We start from the raw sequence: 22065 nt of genomic DNA, 5'->3' as shown, positions 1-22065 counted from the left end.
ACATTGAACAGGTTCCCCTTTCCTAGTGGCCAATGTTAACTACTATATTTATAGATATGGACAGTTTAGTATGATTTATGTTCATAACGTGAATAAAATAAGTGTAGGAATTACCGAATACACTACAACATTGGCGGCCCTACTTTTGCAGGTTATACATATCAACCCCGTGAAGATACAGGTTAGAATAAATTGGTCTTCAGCAACCTATGCTTTTCGTAAGAGGTGGTTGGCCAGGCTCTCTGACTTGGTTGATGAATGTCATCGTATCCCAATAGCGTAGATCGATGATGTCTGTCATTGATTGTCTGGTCCAGACTCGATTTTTTACATACCGGAATATACCTGGCATATTGCTGAGCACAGCGTTAAACAACAAACAAACGACATGTCAAAAAAGGTCTTTTATTTAATTATTTCTTTCCCATAACATGTTCATGTGTACTAGTTATTATGAAAACACATTTTGACGTTATATATAAGAAATGTTGGCATTCATCACACTCCGTACTGAGGTTAATCTTGGAAATCTTCAACGCCCCTCCATAGTTCTACAACAAACCCAACTATTAACACAGACGCCAAATGGGTTCGTAATGGCTATTATGAAAAAAATGCCCTTTCACTTATCCGTCCCTTTATTCTTAGTTTATTTCTCAATTTCAAATTCTCTCCGATAGACTGTCACAGGTAGAAAACATTTTGTTTCACTGAGCCCTAAAACATTCAATAAATAATTCAAACTAAAATTACACCTTTACATCATATGCTGCATACATAGTTTACCATGTTTACAAAAACAATATTCAAATGAACACAACACGAAAACTGTGTACACTATACTATGGAATAAATGAAAATATTTATGCTTATTTATCATAAATATTCATAAATATTCCTAACAAAATATTAGACACAGCTATAGTTAAAACAACATACCATTTCGTTAGGCCCATTTCACACCGTGTTTTCTCACACATTGTCTTACTCATCAGGCATGTTGCCTCAAAGCACATTGTTCAACTGGTTCACAAACCAGAGTAACGTTCCTTTGCATATGCAAGAAATTTCACTCATCAAGTATCTCTCCTAATTGCTCTTACAATGGCCGCCCTATCGAAAATCGTATTGGAAACTCTAGGCGTCATGATGTGCTTAGTCTATGTGATACAAGTATCAGAGTTCACAGTATGGTACATGAGGAAGCTAACCTGGCCCAAATTGAGTCATCAAACCTAAACACGTAAACACCTTGGTTATAAGTAATATATACACGGTCACGTCCGTTTACACAGATTCCACCTGGCAAGGTAATATAACATGACGTGTGAATGTTTCTGACAAACTGTCCTGACTCCGTCAGATGGATGACTCTGTGTAGAGAGTAGTCTGTCACCAGGATGTCACCTGTGCTGGTACTTGTGATACCACGTTGACCCTTCATTGCTGTGTCTCTTGCCAGGCTGTAGGTGAACACCACATCTCCCTCGGGGGTCAGACACACGACACACTCGGTTCCACCGTCAGACACTAGGATGTTTCCTGTCCTCGTGGTACAGAGTAAGCTAGGTTGCTCTAAAATGATGTTTCCGTCGTGGCGTGGACTGATTGACTTCAGCACCCTTCCTGTCATATCCAGGATATCAACACAGGGAGGAGACCGGGAACCTGCTGCTAGTGTTGATGGTGTCAGGGACGTTATACTCCAGTACTGTTTGCTCGTTTTGATGGTTGACAGCAGCACCAGGTCAGGGTTGACTTCTACTGTTACAATCTGATTCATGTTCAGGACAGTGACGGCTACCTGGTTCTGTGTCAATTTTGTCAGACCCCATGGTTGGCCACCCAGGCTGAGTTTACTGTGACGTGTCTGGTTATCCCTGGTGTAGAAGGACTTCACGCTGTTGTTGTTCCAGTCTGTGACTACAACTGTATCTGTGTCATTCACCACCATCACTGTCACGGCAGTCGGGTATGATGTGTTGCTGTCGCCTGCTACTCTGACGTCAATGGTGTCGTGTAGCACAGGTGTAGCCGTCAGGTCCAGGACACCCTCATACAGGACGTCTATCTCACCCAGCTGTAGATCTTCCAGAGATTTACTCAGCTTGTCCATGTCCTGTCTGAATGTGACCTTGGATATTCTTCCTCTCTCTTCCACATCTGCGTCTCTGACAGCCTCCACATCACCCGACTCACATCCATGATACATCTCATACACATCCATGTAACACTCAGATTGTAGAGCCTGGTCTATCAGCTCAGCCTGTTGTTGGTACATCTGTACTGACATCTCACCTGACTTAATGTCTGATTTCAGTTGTTTGATGTGCTTGTCTGACATCTCTCTCAGTTCTACCTGCAGTTTTCTTTCCTTCACCTTGATCTGTTCTAAGGCCTTCTTGCTCGTGGTCGTGATGCTGGATACAATTTCGGTATACCGTACAGGTTCTTCATCCACTTTCAACTTTTGTTTCTGCATCTCTGTTTCAATCCTATTTCGCTGCTTTAGGAAATCCTCTTTTGTCTTTGTCAATTTGGTTTTCATTGCTGGTATCTTTGACTCGATCGTGACAACTGAGTTACATTTTCTGTGGTGAAGGGTGCAACATTTGTGACAGGCTGCCAATTTACAATCTTCACAGAGCAGCTCTATGCATTGTTCCTTGTGTTCCCTGCACATGACCTTTCGCTTCCTCTTGACCTTGACCTCCCCTGACAGGTCATCATGGTGTCGGGAGGATGGATTACGTTTGTGTATACGGGCACATTGCTCGCATAGTGCATCATCGCAGACAGAACACCAAACAACAGCAGGAGTTGTCTCCCCTTCCTCTTTACAATAACTGCAGTTGGTAGCGTCTGGAAAAAAACAGCTGTTCCATAATATTTTACTTACAACATGAACTTCAGTGTCGATAACTTGAAGCGCAACATATCATGAATCAAGGAACATGTATATATAATCAAACAACCATATTTTATCAGAGAATGGGACAAGGATCTTTTATTAGTATTGGAAGTGTTAAAATTGTCACCTTTCATCCACCATGTATCGGAAATGATATGATTGAGATGTATGGAACCCTGTCTTGGGAAGATTACGTCATAAGGGCCTCTCCCCCCAACATAATCTGTATATTCTGTATAATATATATATTGGTATTCAGCCTGTATTCACTGTATTCAATACTTTACATGACTGACTCTACAGCTACACATTTCCTACTAGTCCACGGTTATCTCCTGAAACAGCAAATGTAAATAACGTACTTCTGATTCAGGAGCCTTGATCATTTTAGAACGGAGCATATTTCTGTGACGACTTCCCCAGTGAATAAGAGCAGTTGTTCGTTAAAGCTGGACTGTGGTTCCTATATTTTGGCAGATGTAAAACTGAAAGTATCCCTCGGCGTATCAGAGCCTTGACGTCTATTTCAAAGTAAATATGCTTTAAATATGTGTCCCATTCAGTAAATAATGGTGTGTGTGTGTGTGTGTGTGTAATAGAAACCGGTATTGTGTCATATATGTGAGATACACACCCCCAGCACCACCATTAACACACCTTAAACTCCACCAAGCCTACACACCCTCCACGACATGCGAGACACATATCCCCACCACCACAAACACACCCCGCCCCACCCAACCCAAACCACACAACACACACACACATACACACACACACACACACACACACGCACGCACACGCACGCACGCACACACACACACACATACACACACACACACACACACACACACACACACACACGACATGAGACATGCATACCTTTGCAGCCAGGACCAAACGAGTCCAAGAGTCCCTGGATCACAAACATTGGCTTGACGTCATCCGCCCAATCCTCCACTGGTCTCTCAGGGGCAGACACTTTCGTCATCTTGTTGCAGAATGGACAGAGGAGGGACTTGGCACTGATGGCTTCTGGTCTGGTTTTGGTGTAGATGACGATACATTTTCTACAGAAGGTGTGATTACACACAAGTGTACAGGGATTATCAAACACCTCAGTGCATATTGTACAGGTCAAGAAATGTTCCGTCAGCTTCTGAGAAGTTGCCATCTGAAAGAGTACAAGAACAGCTGCAGTCCTCATCACCACATCCCGTGCATCAAACATGCCTATCTATGGTTAATACAACAAAACTCAGTTAAAAGGAAAGTTGATGTATAAGTCACTTACAAAATAGGTTTCCTGTGGTGAAAATGATATCCATGTTTATACAAATGAAGTCGTCATGCTATGATAATATTTGAACTTTAAATTTGATTGTTTAGTGGAACATGGGTGGCCCAGTCGTGTAAGGTGCCGCAATTCGCCGTGCACTGAGTTGCGTCCCTTATGTCGTATGATCGTAGGAATCCCAGTTTGGTCCTGAGTGTGTTTCTAGGTTTGTCAACAACATACCCGTGATCGTGGATTTGGTGAACGTCTAAAACATGTGTAACTTCAGGATTTTCTCCCACAAAAGCTGACAGTTGGTGATATAACTGTGATAATATTGTATACTGTCTCAAATTGCCCGTGTTCTTTACGGGGCAGTTTGGTGTCGATTCCTTAGATGCACCAACCGAATATGGTGTCTTGTTGAGGTGGCGTCACGCGAGGACAACCGGTACGTGGCAAGTCATGAGTGTTGCCCTGCTGTATATAACATCTCTAAATAGGTGATATTGTGTTTGAAATAAAATTGTCTGACAACTTCGTTTTGCTTCATTCCTGTTTGCAGCAAACACAAAACGTGTAGACGGTGATTTTCAGCAAGGCGTGGCATTGTGTAAGTGTTATTTACGGTTGAACGAAAGTGTTTTAATGACCACCCGATAGCTGAACAATCATAATAAGCTGTCAAAATTACCAAACCATCACTTGTGTTAGTATCATACTCCCAACAAACACAGAAACATCCTAAATTGTGTGCCCTGTATCAGAATGCACGTGCAAACTGTGAATCACGACTTTCATGAATTTGTGTTGAAAGATGCGATATTTAATTTCAGAATAAAACTACTTCTAAGGAACTTAATGAAGCACAGTTACTTTTTCCATGAGTATACATTCAACCACTACATTGTAAAAATCTTGCATTCAGCTAGCTTCTTCAGCCGTATCGATAATAAGCAAAAACATATTTATTTGAAAGCACAACTTTCTCAAACCCGACGGCCAGGCAATTTCAAACATTGTTTCTTTGATGTTGTTTTCTTAAAGACAGTCTGTAATATATCAGAGTTTTATCCTGGAGATCTATTAATTCTGGATCAGACAGTGGTTGATATCATGAGCAATGATGTCGGGGTACGGTGACGCAGACACTGAGTCTGACCACCCAATCCATTCAATCGCATGTCCCAATAACCATGGGTTGTTGGGGAAGAGTTGTACCCGGAACCGCTGTGACGATGTCTATTCAACAGATAATCCCACGAAAAACAGCATTACCATAGGATGGTTTACAGAGAGCTACATCGATTTCATGTCTACAGTATCGACTGAACTTGTCTGTGGGACCGTTACAATAGTCCAAGCAAGGCATCAGCGATAGATGATCTTTTACCTTATATGTGAGTCATTTAGTATCAAGGTGATAATGATTTGTGCACAACAAACATACACCGATTAAACCCGATCGTCACTGATCTCGAATTTGACTTTCCAAACTTCTGTTTGTTTGTTTGTTTGTTTGTTTGTTTGTTTGTTTTTGTTTGTTTGTTTGTTTGTTTGTTTGTTTGTTTGTTTGTTTGTTTGTTTTGTTTAACGCCGCACTCAGCAATATTCCAGCTATATGACTGCGGTCTGTAAAAAATCAAGTCTGGGCCAGGCAACCCAGTGATTGACATCATGAGCATCGATCCACGCCATTGGGATACGATGACATGGAAGGAACTATACAAACAGTGTTATTAATTAAGAGGTTTTGCACGAAGATTCGATTCCTGTCAATTCCATTTGACACCAAAATTGTTCAGTTTTAAACACAGCAGGTTTCGGTTTGAACTCTTGGCTTGGCCAAACAAATAGTTTCACAACATTACATACAGAAACAAACATTTCATGGTAGTATATACGTTCCCGTGATATTTATATTACCACTCAAAAGTCGTGTTTCAACGTGAACAATGATTAACACGCTTTCATGACCCAGTTATTCTATACCCATACCCAGATTTAACTTCCGGGTGTGTCATGTACCCCACTGACGTGTACACAGACACATCTCCACATGACATATAACACTACAGTACTGTCACTGCTATCAAGGTGGCATGATCTGATGTAGTTGACAAGATACACATGTGCTAATACTGCAGGCATATATCAAGAAACGTGTTTACCCACTATGAAGTCAACTCAGGGTGTAATGTGTAAGTTAGATGGCATTTACCTAACAAAGCACATTACAGACAGATCTGACACAGTGGATACCCAGCACCAGCCAGCAAGGCAAATACACATCCATGCAACCTTACCGTGCTTGTGATGAGATTCTGGTGAACGTAGTCTGAGAACTGTCTGAATATCTCGTGTTTAACGTGGACACAATGGCAACCCGTGTGATTCCCTGTAGTTGGGTGGGACACTGTGCACAAAGTACAAAGTCCATGACATGTCTATGTGCGTCGGCAGTCATTTGTTATCTTGGGTCAAAAGTTTGTTAAAGGGTTTTTAAGAAGGATACGAATTGAGCATAATTCTTACATAATGCCATTTAAACATGAATTTATATTAAATCTGAAGTATCATGTGTCATGAATGTGTTCTATTCTAACATCCAATATATTTGTTCTGGTCAGAATCAAATTTTAATTTATTAAATCCGTAATTGTAACCATTTTAGGTTTCATAGTGATCTTCGGATAATCATTTCAGACAAATATTAACAGATAATCTTCTTCCAATTATCAAGGCCATCATATCTCCATTCAGTTATGATAAACACCCTGTATCTTGAGATACTTGAGAAAGCTGACAAGGTGAAATTGGCGCAGATCAACCTCGGTGCACCTGAACCAAGTAGAAAGCGGGTCTACCGTGAGGATGACAATAGACTCCAGAGACTGAAAGATCAACTGACCCAAGGAAGGAAAAGTCCAGTCTAGTTCCTTGATGCTGCAGGTCACGTATTGAAGCTTGGGTAGCCATTATCCGCCATTATGATGCTTTGAATGTTGAATTATGTTAGTAATTCTAGTTAAAGATAGTTCATATTTATAATATTATGTTGAATAAACCATACTTATTTATTAATTACATTTCTGATTTACAATTTGTTTTCTTACAATCTGAAATGAATTAGCACAAGATCATTCATAATTATAATCCTGGTGTTCCCTATAATTCAAACTTAAACATAAACACAGTTAATGATCTGTGTGGAACAGTTCATACTGATAGGTAGAAGGCAGGGGATTTGTGGTCCTGTCATGCATATCCTATAAGCTATAAGTTATAAGCTGTATGGCACATGGCCTGTATGACTGATGGGAGGATGCCGTATCAACTCAATATGATTGATGGCTTCCTTCTCACTCTGCGCTGCTGCACATAAATATCTGTAGGCAAATCCAGTTTTGCGAAATAAATTACATGCTGAGATTGGACAAAAACCTTGCTGACGTAATCCTGTTAAATCAAAGCAATCGTGTCCAGTTGGTCCATGGTATTTATCGCAATCGAATGGACACGCAATAGCCTGGATCTTGATGGGATATTATAAGATTTATGATTCAGGGAATCTAATAAATAACATTATGAGAATATGTCCACAGCTCTGACCTGGACTATCCTCGTTTAAATATGTCGACACATAATCGTGTGCATGTATTTATAAATAATTTTGACATTTCTTCTTTACTATAGTGGCAGTTCCTAAGGACGTTTGACATTGCCAATCGTGCGGCAGCGGGGCCCCACAGCATGCGTCGTTGCTCATGCTGTCAATCACTGATTTCTCTGGCCCAGGCTGCCAAGATGCAGTTGAAATATTGCGGACTGAGCCGTAAAACAACATTCAGGCAGTAATTGTAAACCGTAATATCCTGTTAATCCAGATAGAACCTGGTTCAGTGTAATCGATCCACGGGTTCGTTTTTAAAGATATATGTGACGTCCTCCATTGTTTAAGAGCTCCAATATTTTTTAGGAATGTAGCTGGCTATCAATTACACTTTATCTTGAATCAACATTTCGGTTCATTGTCACTCGGAACAGACTGATCTATAGTTCTTATTTGACAATCAAGTGAATGATTACTAATGTTATCGGAGCATGTGTCTCCAGCGTGGCTAGAATCCGATTTGTATGATTTAATGACGTGTGATAGTTGACCTCGAATACGGCGACACGTCACAGTGAAATTAGCTTTTTTATAATTTCCAATATCCAAAATCCTTAAAAGCTCAGAACGTGATATGCATAATGTCGTGTTACATCCTGATACCTGTAACAATGTTCGCGTTTAAAAAACCTTTGACGAGAAGAAACTAAGGATCATATAAACATATAAATCCTTGTACCAAATATATTTGGGATAACACTGGCAGTGTGGGTTGGAATCCCGGACGGGACTCAACATAAAAAAGTATGAGAATCTATACTTTAATAAAGAAAGTGTTATCCCAAATATGTTACATTTGTTACACTTTCTAAATGGCATTGTGTGTTCAATAAATATCCTTGTCAGGGCCCATTAATTCTAGTTATCGTGTATTTAAAACGTGCAAGCGATTTCAAAAGTTCACACTTAGGTCCCCACGTAATTGGATAGAGTCGTGAACCTCGTATCGTATCGACGAAGCTTGGCGCACGTGCAACAGCAGCAGAAATCATAATCCACGTACATCGCATCACGACTCAAACACTGTAAATACAGGCGACAAACATTTCTGGTTAAGTTTTCAAATATTTTGTTTGAGAATGTTTTGTCAAAGTAACGGTGTGTTTTAAGGAGAAGAATAGCCTATGTAGTCAAAGGTCCAATATTTTCAAGGATTGAAGAGTTACTTAACACCATATGCAGAGCTGCGAAAGTCAGGAGTGCCTGGATCCTATTATCGTGGGTTCAAATCCCAGATGGGAGATGGAGGCATAGAGGAGAGGAGTGTCTGACAGTGGTGAGGAGATGGTGATAGGAGAAGGTGATGCGAGGGGAAGACAGGGGTGTCTGTCAGTGAGGAGGAGAAGGTGATGCGAGGGGAAGACAGGGGTGTCTGTCAGTGAGGAGGAGAAGGTGTTGCGAGGGGAAGACAGGTGTGTCTGTCAGTGAGGGGGAGAGGGTGATGTAATTCATTTCTTTTGGCTAATGCATGCTTAATATAAAGAGAAAGATTTAATATATTTGATTCGTTCTTTGTCGTCAGCATAACTACAAAGGCGTTTATCGGTGACATTGCTATTAAATAATCTTTTATATATTTCTTTCGGAGATCATTGTAAAATGGACAGACAAACACAAAATGAATTTCATTTTCTATCTCTAGCTTACACAATGGACAAATTCTTTTTAATTGTTTCAATGGACAGTTTTCTTCCTTCATTTACAAATAGGTCTAGCAAACCAAGTCGATATTTAATTAACTGTTTTCTTAAGTTTTCCGTAGTGAGTACTGATAAATATATTTCTGGTTGAAGTAAAGTCTTGAAAGTTTTGTAAAATTCATAACGCGAACTATCCTCTAAAGTGGAGTGCCATTCTTGGTAGAACATATTTATAGACCGATTCCAAAATTCATTAAGAAACATATTTACATTTCCAACTGACTGACATAGCCATATAAAACCAAAACCATGCGAAAATAAAAGATTTCTTATATGCGATGTCCAAGTATTCTTTCCCATGTTATCTCAATGTAGAAGCATGTTATAAGCTAAATTGGGGAGACGTTGTTCATGCATATGAAGAATTTTAAACCAGAATTTTAAACATCTGATCTGAGAATTTATATATAATGGGTATCTAACACATTCACCATAAACCATGCAATTTGGTGTAGAAGATCCGACACTTAGAAACTTTTTACATGCTAATAAATGAACCTTCTCTAAACAGTCATAACGTTGAAATCCCCATACTTCAGAACCATACAATAAAATTGGTTGTATCTGGGTATCGAAAAGCTTAAAGAAGATATTAGGTGACATCGATCCCACTTTATGAGAAATAGACATTACACTTATTAAAGCTTTCTTTGCACGCAAGGACAAGTCAAGGGCACATTTTTTCCAATTCATTGTGTGTGAGAACCAGATTCCTAAATATGAGTAGTGATCTACTATATTGACTAACTGACCATCGAATGACCATCTCTCTTTCGACGCTATTGGACCACCTTTTCTGAAGATCACAATTTTAGTTTTTTCCAAGTTTACGGATAATTTCCATTCTTTGGTGTACGTACTTAAAATATTTAATTGCCTTTGAAGACCGACAACAGTATCCGACACTAAAATGACATCATCTGCGAAAAGTAGCATCAATATTTCTATCCAATCTGGGAACATTTGGATACCATGTTTACCACTGGCAGCTATTTCGTAATATAATTCATTAATGAAAAATGAAAATAAGATCGGACTCAAAATACAGCCTCGTCTTAGGCCCAAAGGACAATCAAAGAAATCTGTAAAACTATCCCCACAACGAACACATGATCTCACATTAGAATACATTGATTTTAGAATAGTAAACATTTTCCCACGTAAACCAGCTTTTCGTAGACATGTCCAGCTTAAAGCGATTGACAGAATCAAAAGCCTTTTTAAAATCTACAAATGCTACATACAGTTTATGCCTACGCCGTGACAAGGTTTTTTGAATAAGTGCATATAGTGTAAATACATGATCTACGGTGGAATAACTTTTTCTGAAGCCAGCTTGAAATTCAGGAATCTTATCACGCATGGTCGCCCATTTTGAAATTCTATTGTTTAATATTGTAGTAAATACTTTTCCTGAAATGCTAATTAATGAAATACCTCTATAGTTATCTGGGTCACTCCTGTCTCCTTTTTTATGCAGGGGGATTATTATAGAACATGACCAATTGCTTGGGAAAACTCCATTTTCAAATAGCTTATTAAAACATTTGCAAAGAAAAGGTATAACTTCAAACTTAGAACACTTCAACATTTCGATAAATACATCATCAGGACCAGCTGCTGTTCCCTTCTTGAGGTGATTTATCGCATCTAATATTTCGTTTTCAACAATGGGTGAATCTAGCAGAACTTCATCAACATCCGTGTAGCTTTCACTAAAATCATATCATCAGTTGCCATAGTGAATATTGCATCATTTGAAAAAACCTTCTTAAAATGACTAAGCCACTGCGACTTTGTTATGTCATCTGTAGCAGAAGATCTATTCTTTAGAGATCGTACTTGTTTCCAGAACGCTGAAGGGTCGTTAATGGACTTTTTCAGTTTGTCTTGTCTATGTCTACGCATATCGAATTTGTGTTTCCGACAGCAACCTTTATATTTATTCCTGCTTTCGCAATATTTTTTTTGTCAAGACTAGTACGGGTTGTTCTAAATCTTCTCAGCGCTATGCGGGCGTTACGCCTTGCAATTCTACATCCAGTATTAAAAGTTTTAGTTTTATCCATGTTCAGTTTTAATTATTTTCTCATAAAAGCTGCTGAAGTTAGCATAATTTCATCAGAGTCATCAATTGCCACCTCAATATTGTTATCAAGTTTATCTAGAAGTAACTGTTTAAATTAAGTTATACTTTCTTGTAGCTTGCTTAGAAAGTTATTCGAAAGTTCGTCATTCCATATTAGTTTCTTCTTAGTGACACCCTCATATTTTAATTTGGTATGTCTTTGATTCATATGAGAGAACTTACAGGTCAATTCCAAAGGTAAATGATCAGATTCTAGACGATCGCCAATATTCAACATCTTAATATAATCGAAGAAATCGGGGGAACATATAAAATAATCATTAACTCTCGCATCTTGGTTTCCACAATAGGTAAATTTTCCAAGGGTATCCCCATACACTCTCCCATTGACAATGAACAACTGAAATGTATACAACATATCTAGCAGTATCTGACCAAATTTATTAATAACGGTGTCATGGGTTTCCGATCTCCAACACATACGTTTTTCATCTTCTGGGTATGAACAGTTACAATGACCAAAATCGTTTTTTGACCAGTACGAGCATTCATATCTCCATAGACTACACTGATAGAATCTTTAAGCTGCGACTGATTATCTAACATAAACTCTTCAAGATGGTCAATACAACAATTTTAGACCACATGGTTATAATACGGCGAACCAGCTGGTGGTATGTATGTACATAGCAAGTTTACGATCTTGTCAATTGTAAGTAACACTTTTGATATGTTCAAGCACAGGAGATTATCTACATCTGATTTAATCAACTTACACAATTTACTGACGGATTGATGAACACATACACAAATACAGACTGACAGCCTTCCGTAGTCAGATAATTTTATTGCTGGACTATAATAGATATCATAACCAACTAACCAGTTATTATCAAAACTACAGTCGACAAAAGTTTCCACAAGACAAGCTATTTTAAATTGTTGTAAGTATGATATAAAATCAGCATCATCAATTTTGTTTCGAAGTCCATTAACATTCCAACTTAGAAAGGTGAATGTTTCGCTTGGACAATCAGCGTTTAACGTAACACCGGTGTTGATAGTGTTAGGATCTTGTGAAAAACTATCCGGGCCTGTCAGTGAGGAGAGGGTAATGCGAGGGGAAGACAGGGCTGTTTGTCAGTGAGGAGGAGAAGGTGATGCGAGGGGAAGACAGGGCTGTTTGTCAGTGAGGAGGAGAAGGTGATGCGAGGGGAAGACAGGGCTGTTTGTCAGTGAGGAGGAGAAGGTGATGCGAGGGGAGGCCAGAAATGTTTGTCAGTGAGGAGGAGAAGGTGATGCGAGGGGAAGACAGGGCTGTTTGTCAGTGAGGAGGAGAAGGTGATGCGAGGGGAAGACAGGGCTGTTTGTCAGTGAGGAGGAGAAGGTGATGCGAGGGGAAGACAGGGCTGTTTGTCAGTGAGGAGGAGAAGGTGATGCGAGGGGAAGACAGGGCTGTTTGTCAGTGAGGAGGAGAAGGTGATGCGAGGGGAGGCCAGAAATGTTTGTCAGTGAGGAGGAGAAGGTGATGCGAGGGGAAGACAGGGCTGTTTGTCAGTGAGGAGGAGAAGGTGATGCGAGGGGAAGACAGGGCTGTTTGTCAGTGAGGAGGAGAAGGTGATGCGAGGGGAAGACAGGGCTGTTTGTCAGTGAGGAGGAGAAGGTGATGCGAGGGGAGGCCAGAAATGTTTGTCAGTGAGGAGGAGAAGGTGATGCGAGGGGAAGACAGGGCTGTTTGTCAGTGAGGAGGAGAAGGTGATGCGAGGGGAAGACAGGGCTGTTTGTCAGTGAGGAGGAGAAGGTGATGCGAGGGGAGGCCAGAAATGTTTGTCAGTGAGGAGAAGATGGTGATGCGAGGGGGAGACAGGGGTGTCTGTCAGTGAGGAGGAGATGGTGATGCGAGGGGAAGACAGGGGTGTCTGTCAGTGAGGAGGAGAGGGTAATGCGAGGGGAAGACAGGGGTGTCTGTCAGTGAGGAGGAGAGGGTAATGCGAGGGGAGGCCAGAAATGTTTGTCAGTGAGGAGAAGATGGTGATGCGAGGGGGAGACAGGGGTGTCTGTCAGTGAGGAGGAGATGGTGATGCGAGGGGAAGACAGGGGTGTCTGTCAGTGAGGAGGAGAGGGTAATGCGAGGGGAGGCCAGAAATGTTTGTCAGTGAGGAGAAGATGGTGATGCGAGGGGGAGACAGGGGTGTCTGTCAGTGAGGAGGAGAAGGTGATGCGAGGGGAAGACAGGGGTGTCTGTCAGTGAGGAGGAGAAGGTGATGCGAGGGGAAGACAGGGGTGTCTGTCAGTGAGGAGGAGAAGGTGATGCGAGGGGAAGACAGGGGTGTCTGTCAGTGAGGAGGAGAAGGTGATGCGAGGGGAATACAAGGCTGTTTGTCAGTGAGGAGGAGAAGGTGATGCGAGGGGAAGACAGGGGTGTCTGTCAGTGAGGAAGAGAAGGTGATGCGAGGGGAATACAAGGCTGTTTGTCAGTGAGGAGGAGAAGGTGATGCGAGGGGAAGACAGGGGTGTCTGTCAGTGAGGAAGAGAAGGTGATGCGAGGGGAATACAAGGCTGTTTGTCAGTGAGGAGGAGAAGGTGATGCGAGGGGAAGACAGGGGTGTCTGTCAGTGAGGAAGAGAAGGTGATGCGAGGGGAATACAAGGCTGTTTGTCAGTGAGGAGGAGAAGGTGATGCGAGGGGAAGACAGGGGTGTCTGTCAGTGAGGAAGAGAAGGTGATGCGAGGGGAATACAAGGCTGTTTGTCAGTGAGGAGGAGAAGGTGATGCGAGGGGAAGACAGGGCTGTTTGTCAGTGAGGAGGAGAAGGTGATGCGAGGGGAGGCCAGAAATGTTTGTCAGTGAGGAGAAGATGGTGATGCGAGGGGGAGACAGGGGTGTCTGTCAGTGAGGAGGAGAAGGTGATGTGAGAGGAAGAAAGGGGTGTCTGTCAGTGAGGAAGAGAAGGTGATGCGAGGGGAATACAAGGCTGTTTGTCAGTGAGGAGGAGAAGGTGATGCGAGGGGAAGACAGGGCTGTTTGTCAGTGAGGAGGAGAAGGTGATGCGAGGGGAGGCCAGAAATGTTTGTCAGTGAGGAGAAGATGGTGATGCGAGGGGGAGACAGGGGTGTCTGTCAGTGAGGAGGAGAAGGTGATGTGAGAGGAAGAAAGGGGTGTCTGTCAGTGAGGAAGAGAAGGTGATGCGAGGAGAAGACAGGGGTGTCTGTTAGTGAGGAGGAGAAGGTGATGCGAGGGGAAGACAGGTGTGTCTGTCAGTGAGGATGAGAAGGGGATGGGAGGGGAAGACAGGTGTGTCTGTCAGTGAGGAGAAGAAGGGGATGGGAGGGGAAGACAGGGGTGTATGTCAGTGAGGAGGAGATGGTGATGCGAGGGGAAGACAGGGGTGTCTCTTCAGTGAGGAGGAGAAGGTGATGCGAGGGGAAGACAGGGATGTCTGTCAGTGAGGAAGAGAAGATAATGCGAGGGGAAGACAGGGATGTCTGTCAGTGAGGAGGAGAAGGTGATGCGAGGGGAAGACAGGGGTGTCTCTTCAGTGAGGAGGAGAAGATAATACGAGGGGAAGACAGGGATGTCTGTCAGTGAGGAGGAGATGGTGATGCGAGGGGAAGACAGGGGTGTATGTCAGTGAGGAGGAGAAGGTGATGCGAGGGGAAGACAGGGGTGTCTGTCAGTGAGGAGGAGAAGATAATACGAGGGGAAGACAGGGATGTCTGTCAGTGAGGAGGAGATGGTGATGCGAGGGGAAGACAGGGGTGTCTGTCAGTGAGGAGGAGATGGTGATGCGAGGGGAAGACAGGGGTGTCTGCCAGTGAGGAGGAGAAGGTGATGCGAGGGGAAGACAGGGGTGTATATCAGTGAGGAGGAGATGGTGATGCGAGGGGAAGACAGGGGTGTATGTCAGTGAGGAGGAGAAGGTGATGCGAGGGGAAGACAGGGGTGTCTGTCAGTGAGGAGGAGAAGATAATACGAGGGGAAGACAGGGATGTCTGTCAGTGAGGAGGAGATGGTGATGCGAGGGGAAGACAGGGATGTCTGTCAGTGAGGAGGAGATGGTGATGCGAGGGGAAGACAGGGGTGTATGTCAGTGAGGAGGAGAAGGTGATGCGAGGGGAAGACAGGGGTGTCTGTCAGTGAGGAGGAGAAGATAATACGAGGGGAAGACAGGGATGTCTGTCAGTGAGGAGGAGATGGTGATGCGAGGGGAAGACAGGGATGTCTGTCAGTGAGGAGGAGATGGTGATGCGAGGGGAAGACAGGGGTGTCTGCCAGTGAGGAGGAGAAGGTGATGCGAGGGGAAGACAGGGGTGTCTGTCAGTGAGGAGGAGATGGTGATGCGAGGGGAAGACAGGGGTGTCTGCCAGTGAGGAGGAGAGAGTGATGCGAGGGGAAGACAGGTGTGTCTGTCAGTGAGGAGGAGAAGGTGATGCGAGGGGAAGACAGGGGTGTCTGTCAGTGAGGAGGAGATGGTGATGCGAGGGGAAGACAGGGGTGTCTGCCAGTGAGGAGGAGATGGTGATGCGAGGGGAAGACAGGGGTGTCTGCCAGTGAGGAGGAGAAGGTGATGCGAGGGGAAGACAGGTGTGTCTGTCAGTGAGGAGGAGAAGGTGATGCGAGGGGAAGACAGGGGTGTATGTCAGTGAGGAGGAGAAGATAATACGAGGGGAAGACAGGGATGTCTGTCAGTGAGGAGGAGAAGATAATACGAGGGGAAGACAGGTGTGTCTGTCAGTGAGGAGGAGATGGTGATGCGAGGGGAAGACAGGTGTGTCTGTCAGTGAGGAGGAGATGGTGATGCGAGGGGAAGACAGGGATGTCTGTCAGTGAGGAGGAGATGGTGATGCGAGGGGAAGACAGGGGTGTCTGCCAGTGAGGAGGAGAAGGTGATGCGAGGGGAAGACAGGGGTGTCTGCCAGTGAGGAGGAGATGGTGATGCGAGGGGAAGACAGGGGTGTCTGCCAGTGAGGAGGAGAGAGTGATGCGAGGGGAAGACAGGTGTGTCTGTCAGTGAGGAGGAGAAGGTGATGCGAGGGGAAGACAGGGGTGTCTGTCAGTGAGGAGGAGATGGTGATGCGAGGGGAAGACAGGGGTGTCTGCCAGTGAGGAGGAGAAGGTGATGCGAGGGGAAGACAGGGGTGTCTGCCAGTGAGGAGGAGATGGTGATGCGAGGGGAAGACAGGGGTGTCTGCCAGTGAGGAGGAGAGAGTGATGCGAGGGGAAGACAGGTGTGTCTGTCAGTGAGGAGGAGAAGGTGATGCGAGGGGAAGACAGGGGTGTCTGTCAGTGAGGAGGAGATGGTGATGCGAGGGGAAGACAAGGGTGTCTGTCAGTGAGGAGGAGAGAGTGATGCGAGGGGAAGACAGGGATGTCTGTCAGTGAGGAGGAGATGGTGATGCGAGGGGAAGACAGGTGTGTCTGTCAGTGAGGAGGAGAAGGTGATGCGAGGGAAAGACAGGGTTGTCTGTGCAAAGCGTACTGGAATCATACGATCGTGGGTTGGTGGGTTTCACAAACTTAATAAATGTCTCTGGTCTCTATCACTTCTGGCTCTCCTTCCACATGAAGATAACATGCCGTAATATAACTGAACTACTGTTTAAAGTGGCGTAAAATCATACTGACTCACTTCTTAAAGTATGGAAGTATGAATCATTGTGGATGTCAATAGAAGACGTTTCTAAAATTACCAGTTGTCAAAAACAGAGCCTGCAGAACTTTAAAAATAGATGCACAGATCAAATTTCAGGCCTATCGACATTGATTAATAGCACGTAAAAGTAAAATTAAAAAATGAATGACCGTCCACCACACGTCTTCCTGATTACTTCACTACGTTGATGTATTTTGAGAGAAACATGGACAGTCCAAAACAGCACTTGCAGACCTTTAAAAATATATTGATACAGATCCAATTTCAGGTCTATCAACATATCTTTTTATAACACATACAAGTAAAATCAACACATGTATGACCGTCAACGGGGAAAAGAATACTACAGACATTTAGTTATTTTCACACAAAAAATACATCGTTTCATTATGCAGTGACTTTGGGTTTGCAAAGTTTCAAATTTTCTGGGTACTGACACACCCCACACAGGTTGACACAAAAAACAGCTCTGAGATAGCCTAAATTACATCTCGTTATCCATCAGGCAACTTGCGGATAATCAGTATCATACAGTTTGGGCGTTTATGAATTCCTTCCTTAAGACGACAGGGACCTGAGAGTTCTACACACATATATACGTGACAAACACACGTTGTCAGTGTTTACATGTGAACACCTTAATTACACCGCCAATGAGACAAACATACACGTGGCCATGTCCCTCTACACACACACCCACGGGGTGGTTGATACCGTCCTGTTGTGTCAGTATGTTTCTGACAAACTGTCCTGACTCCGTCAGATGGATGACTCTGTGTATAGAGTAGTCTGTCACCAGGATGTCACCTGTGCTGGTACTTGTGATACCATGGGGATACTTCAGTGCTGTGTCTCCTGTAGGGCTGTAGGTGAACACCACATCTCCCTCCGGGGTCAGACACACGACACACTTGGTTCCAGTGTCAGACACAAGAATGTTTCCTGTCCTCGTGGTACAGAGGAAGTTGGGGTATCGTAAGATGTTGTTACCATTTTGGAGTGGACTGATTGACCTCAGCACGTTTCCCGTCATATCCAGGATATCAACACAGGGAGGAGACCGGGAACCAGCTGCTAGTGTTGATGGTGTCAGGGACGTTATGCCCCAGTACTGTTTGCTGGTTGTGACGGTTGACAGCAGCACCAGGTCAGGGTTGACTTCTACTGTTACAATCTGATTCATGTTCAGGACAGTCACGGCCACCTGGTTGTGTGTCAACTTTGTCACACTCAATGGTTGATCACCCAGACTGAGTTTAATGTGACGTGTCTGGTTATTCCTGGTGTAGAAGGACTTCACACTATGGTTGTAGTTGTCGGTGACTACAACTGTATCTGTGTCATTCACCACCATCACTGTCACGTCAGTCGAGTATGGTGTGTTACTGTCGCCTGCTACTTTGACGTTAATGGTGTCCTGTAACACAGGAGTAGCCGTCAGGTCCAGCACACTCTCATACATGACGTCTATCTCACCCAGCTGTAGATCGTCCAGAGATTTACTTAGCTTGTCTGTGTCCTGTCTGAATGTGACCTTGGATATTCTTCCTCTCTCCTTCACATCTGCAACTCCGACAGCCTCCACATCACCCGCCTCACATCCCTGATACATCTCATACACATCCATGTCACACTCAGATTGTAGAGCCTGGTCTATCAGCTCAGCCTGTTGTTGGTACATTTGTACTGACATCTCACCCGACTTAATGTCTGCTTTCAGTTGTCCAATGTGCTTTTCTGACATCTCTCTCAGTTGATCAAGAAGTTTCTGTTCCTTGAGTTTTATCCTTTGTATTGCCTTCAGACTTGCAGACTGGATGTCGGATTCCTTCTGTGAATGTCGACATATTTCTTCTGACATCACTGATTTCATTTTCTGCACCTCTGTATTTCGTTTGTGTCTTCTCCTTGACAAAGTCTCTTTCATCTTCACCAGCTCTGCCTTCACAGCCATCATTTCCGACTCGAGTGTGACGACCGAGTCACATTTCCTGTGGTAGATAGTGCAGCATGTCTGACAAACAGCTTTCTTACAATCTTTACACAAATATTTGATAGTTTCGTCCTTGTGCTCTTTACATGTCACCTTGTTTCTTCTTCTGACCTTGACCTCGCCGGAGAGGTCAATGACTTTGTGTTTCCGTAATGACGGGATGCGGTTGTGAGCTCCAGTACATTTGTCACAGAGTGCCTCATCACAGACCGAGCACCAAACAACAGCTGGAGTTGTCTCCCCTTCCTCTCTACAGTAGCTGCAGGAGGCTGTATCTGCAAATGTATATTAATCTTCAATGTGGTGTGTGTATTGTGGGGAGAAGAGGGGCCATCTATATGTGGTGTATTTCAACCATAATTCTATTTTCACTACAATGTATTTTCTATGTTATTTGTTGAATCTACATCTGTCCAAGTTCTTCTCCAGTATTCACACAGCTCATGTGAACTAGATGATATTGTTACTGCAGACATTGCCACCATGTAAGATGAGGATGTATCTTCTATGAATTCATACTGTCAGAAGGGGGCACGGGTGGCCCAGTCGTCTAAGGCGCCGAGATTCTCTTTGGCGAGTTGCGTCCCTTGGGCACGCCAGAAACCTATAATTGTGGGTTCGAATCCCGGTTCGCCCCGATTATGTTTCTAGGTTTGTCAGCACCATACCCGTGCTCGTGGGTTTCACCGAACTGGTAAACGTCTGAGACCTGCATCACTTCGGGCTTTCCTCCCACACTAAGCTGACACGCCGTGATATAACTGGAACACTGTTAAAAGCGGCGTTAAACCCAACTCACTCACTCACTCATACTGTCAGAATTTCGGCTAATACACCAAAACCACCATGCACAAACGTGAAGCAACAATAATAACAAGTATCACATTAAAACATACACCTTCCTGTGCAGAAATACATATAGGTGCAGGTCTCAGTTAAATTTACTTTTTGTATATCAAATCTCCTGTTGAGACACAACCACTACTGTACCTTTAGATCCAGGACCAAACGAGTCCAAGAGTCCCTGGATGATAAAGATTGGCTTGACGTCATCCGCCCACTCCTCCACTGGTCTCTCAGGAGCAGACACTTTCGTCATCTTGTTGCAGAATGGACAGAGGAGGGACTTGGCACTGATGGCTTCTGGTCTGGTTTTGGTGTAGTTGACGACACATTTCCGACAAAAGGTGTGATTACACACAAGTGTACAGGGGTTATCAAACACCTCTGTGCAAATTGTACAGGTCAGGAAATGTTCCGTTAGCTTCTGAGAGGTCGCCATCTGAAACATTTGAAGAACATTTTACATAATACATATACCTTATAAATGAGTGAGTATGATTTAGCGCTGATTTTAGCAATATTCCAGCAATATCACGGCGGGTGACACCATAAATGGGCTTCACTCATTGTACCCATGTCGGGAATCGAACCCGGGTCTTCGGCGTGACGAGCGAACGTTTTAATCACCAGGCTACCTGACCTCCCCCTTATAATTGAGCCTTCATGACATGAATATATATCCAAGTATATTCACGTGATACAATTCTTGCTCAAATGTGGTTTGATCAAGGTTACAACATTCTAGGCCTCAGCAGAGCTTTCAGAAAGATTTATGGTACACATTTGGATGACATTTCAAAATGTTATGCATCAGTGACAAGACTGTCCGATGCAATTCCCTATGTGTAAATTCAGGTGAACAATTGACTTGCTTCTGCATGTATTTGTGATGTTACCAGTGGTGTAGGACACTATCACCTTTCCGCGCACATCTGGAATCCTCCCTATCTGATAGTGATTCATAAACAACTGCTCATAATGCAGTCGGAATCGTACAGTGGTCAGTGGACTCTGCTTTTAGCAGATATTTCTTGTGGCATTGGAAAGTGTTTTGTTGCTTTTAGTTAAATACATAGGCGAGTTAGGCGGTGTGTAAATAAACATATTCCAAGGACTATAAAGAAGATGTGCAAGATCGGATATCCTTGAGATATCCAAGCGGTGGTCAAACTCCAAAACCTCAGACGGGGCTGCATAATACTAAACATGCTAAGTCTGTTTTGCCAAATGCAGAAAGCTACTCTTTCAAAAAACAGGAAAATAAACTACCAAAACTTAATTAATCTTCGTTTCTATGATATAAGTGAACATCGTAAAGGTTTCAACTGCAAAGTCTTAATTATTGTTAAGTGAGTAACGGTTGATATCATAACCGGTGTTTGAGACATTCTCTTGACTCGACTAAGCCCTGAAACACGTTTGAAAATCTCCCACCATATTCCCAGTGGGTCACTGGTCCTCATTACCATAACGAAAGTAGACGACTCACTTCCGTGTTGTAAACAGTAGGTAGGTATACAGGTAACACACTGGAGATTGTGGTGACTATGGTATAAACAAGTACAGGATATTAATACACACACATTGTTGACAATATATACACTTGATTATCGATTAACGTTGACTCGTCATGATCTGTATATGAATGAATCCAACAAACGATACACGATTTTGTTGTGATCTTGGCTAGAGAGTTATAAATATCCTCAACAAGGAATACTTGATAAATAAGATGACCAGTTACACTATGTTCGTGTTTCTATACACATCAATACCCAGATAAACCATTCAGCATTCAGTGTATAATGATATATATATACTGCCTTACCACTGCGTCACTGCACAGCCTTCTCTCACTGCCTGGGTGTCACTCACTGGCGGTGTAGAGGGAAAGTGCTTACCCGTGACAGAATACCCCCCATCCGGAC

General features: G+C 43.3%; 1 protein-coding gene across 1 annotated transcript; it reads right to left on the bottom strand.

The window, feature by feature from the left end:
- Positions 1 to 439: 439 nt before the first annotated feature.
- Positions 440 to 22018, bottom strand: LOC139454558 (uncharacterized). The gene is made up of 5 exons (XM_071236346.1): positions 21966 to 22018; positions 20285 to 20576; positions 17996 to 19569; positions 3794 to 4085; positions 440 to 2862 (listed from the first exon to the last, which is right to left on the bottom strand). The coding sequence occupies exons 2-5, from the start codon at positions 20574 to 20576 to the stop codon at positions 1184 to 1186; spliced, it is 3837 nt and encodes a 1278-aa protein (XP_071092447.1). The 5' UTR covers positions 21966 to 22018; the 3' UTR covers positions 440 to 1183.
- Between the last annotated feature and the right edge of the window lie 47 nt (positions 22019 to 22065).

The sequence above is a fragment of the Haliotis cracherodii genome, unplaced genomic scaffold, assembly GCF_022045235.1.
Source record: "Haliotis cracherodii isolate W230 unplaced genomic scaffold, xgHalCrac1.p SCAF_10, whole genome shotgun sequence".
In the NCBI taxonomy this organism is placed as follows: Eukaryota; Metazoa; Mollusca; class Gastropoda; order Lepetellida; family Haliotidae; genus Haliotis; species Haliotis cracherodii.
The sequence above is the reverse complement of the archived record's forward strand: the minus strand, read 5'-3'. Positions and strand labels throughout refer to the sequence as shown.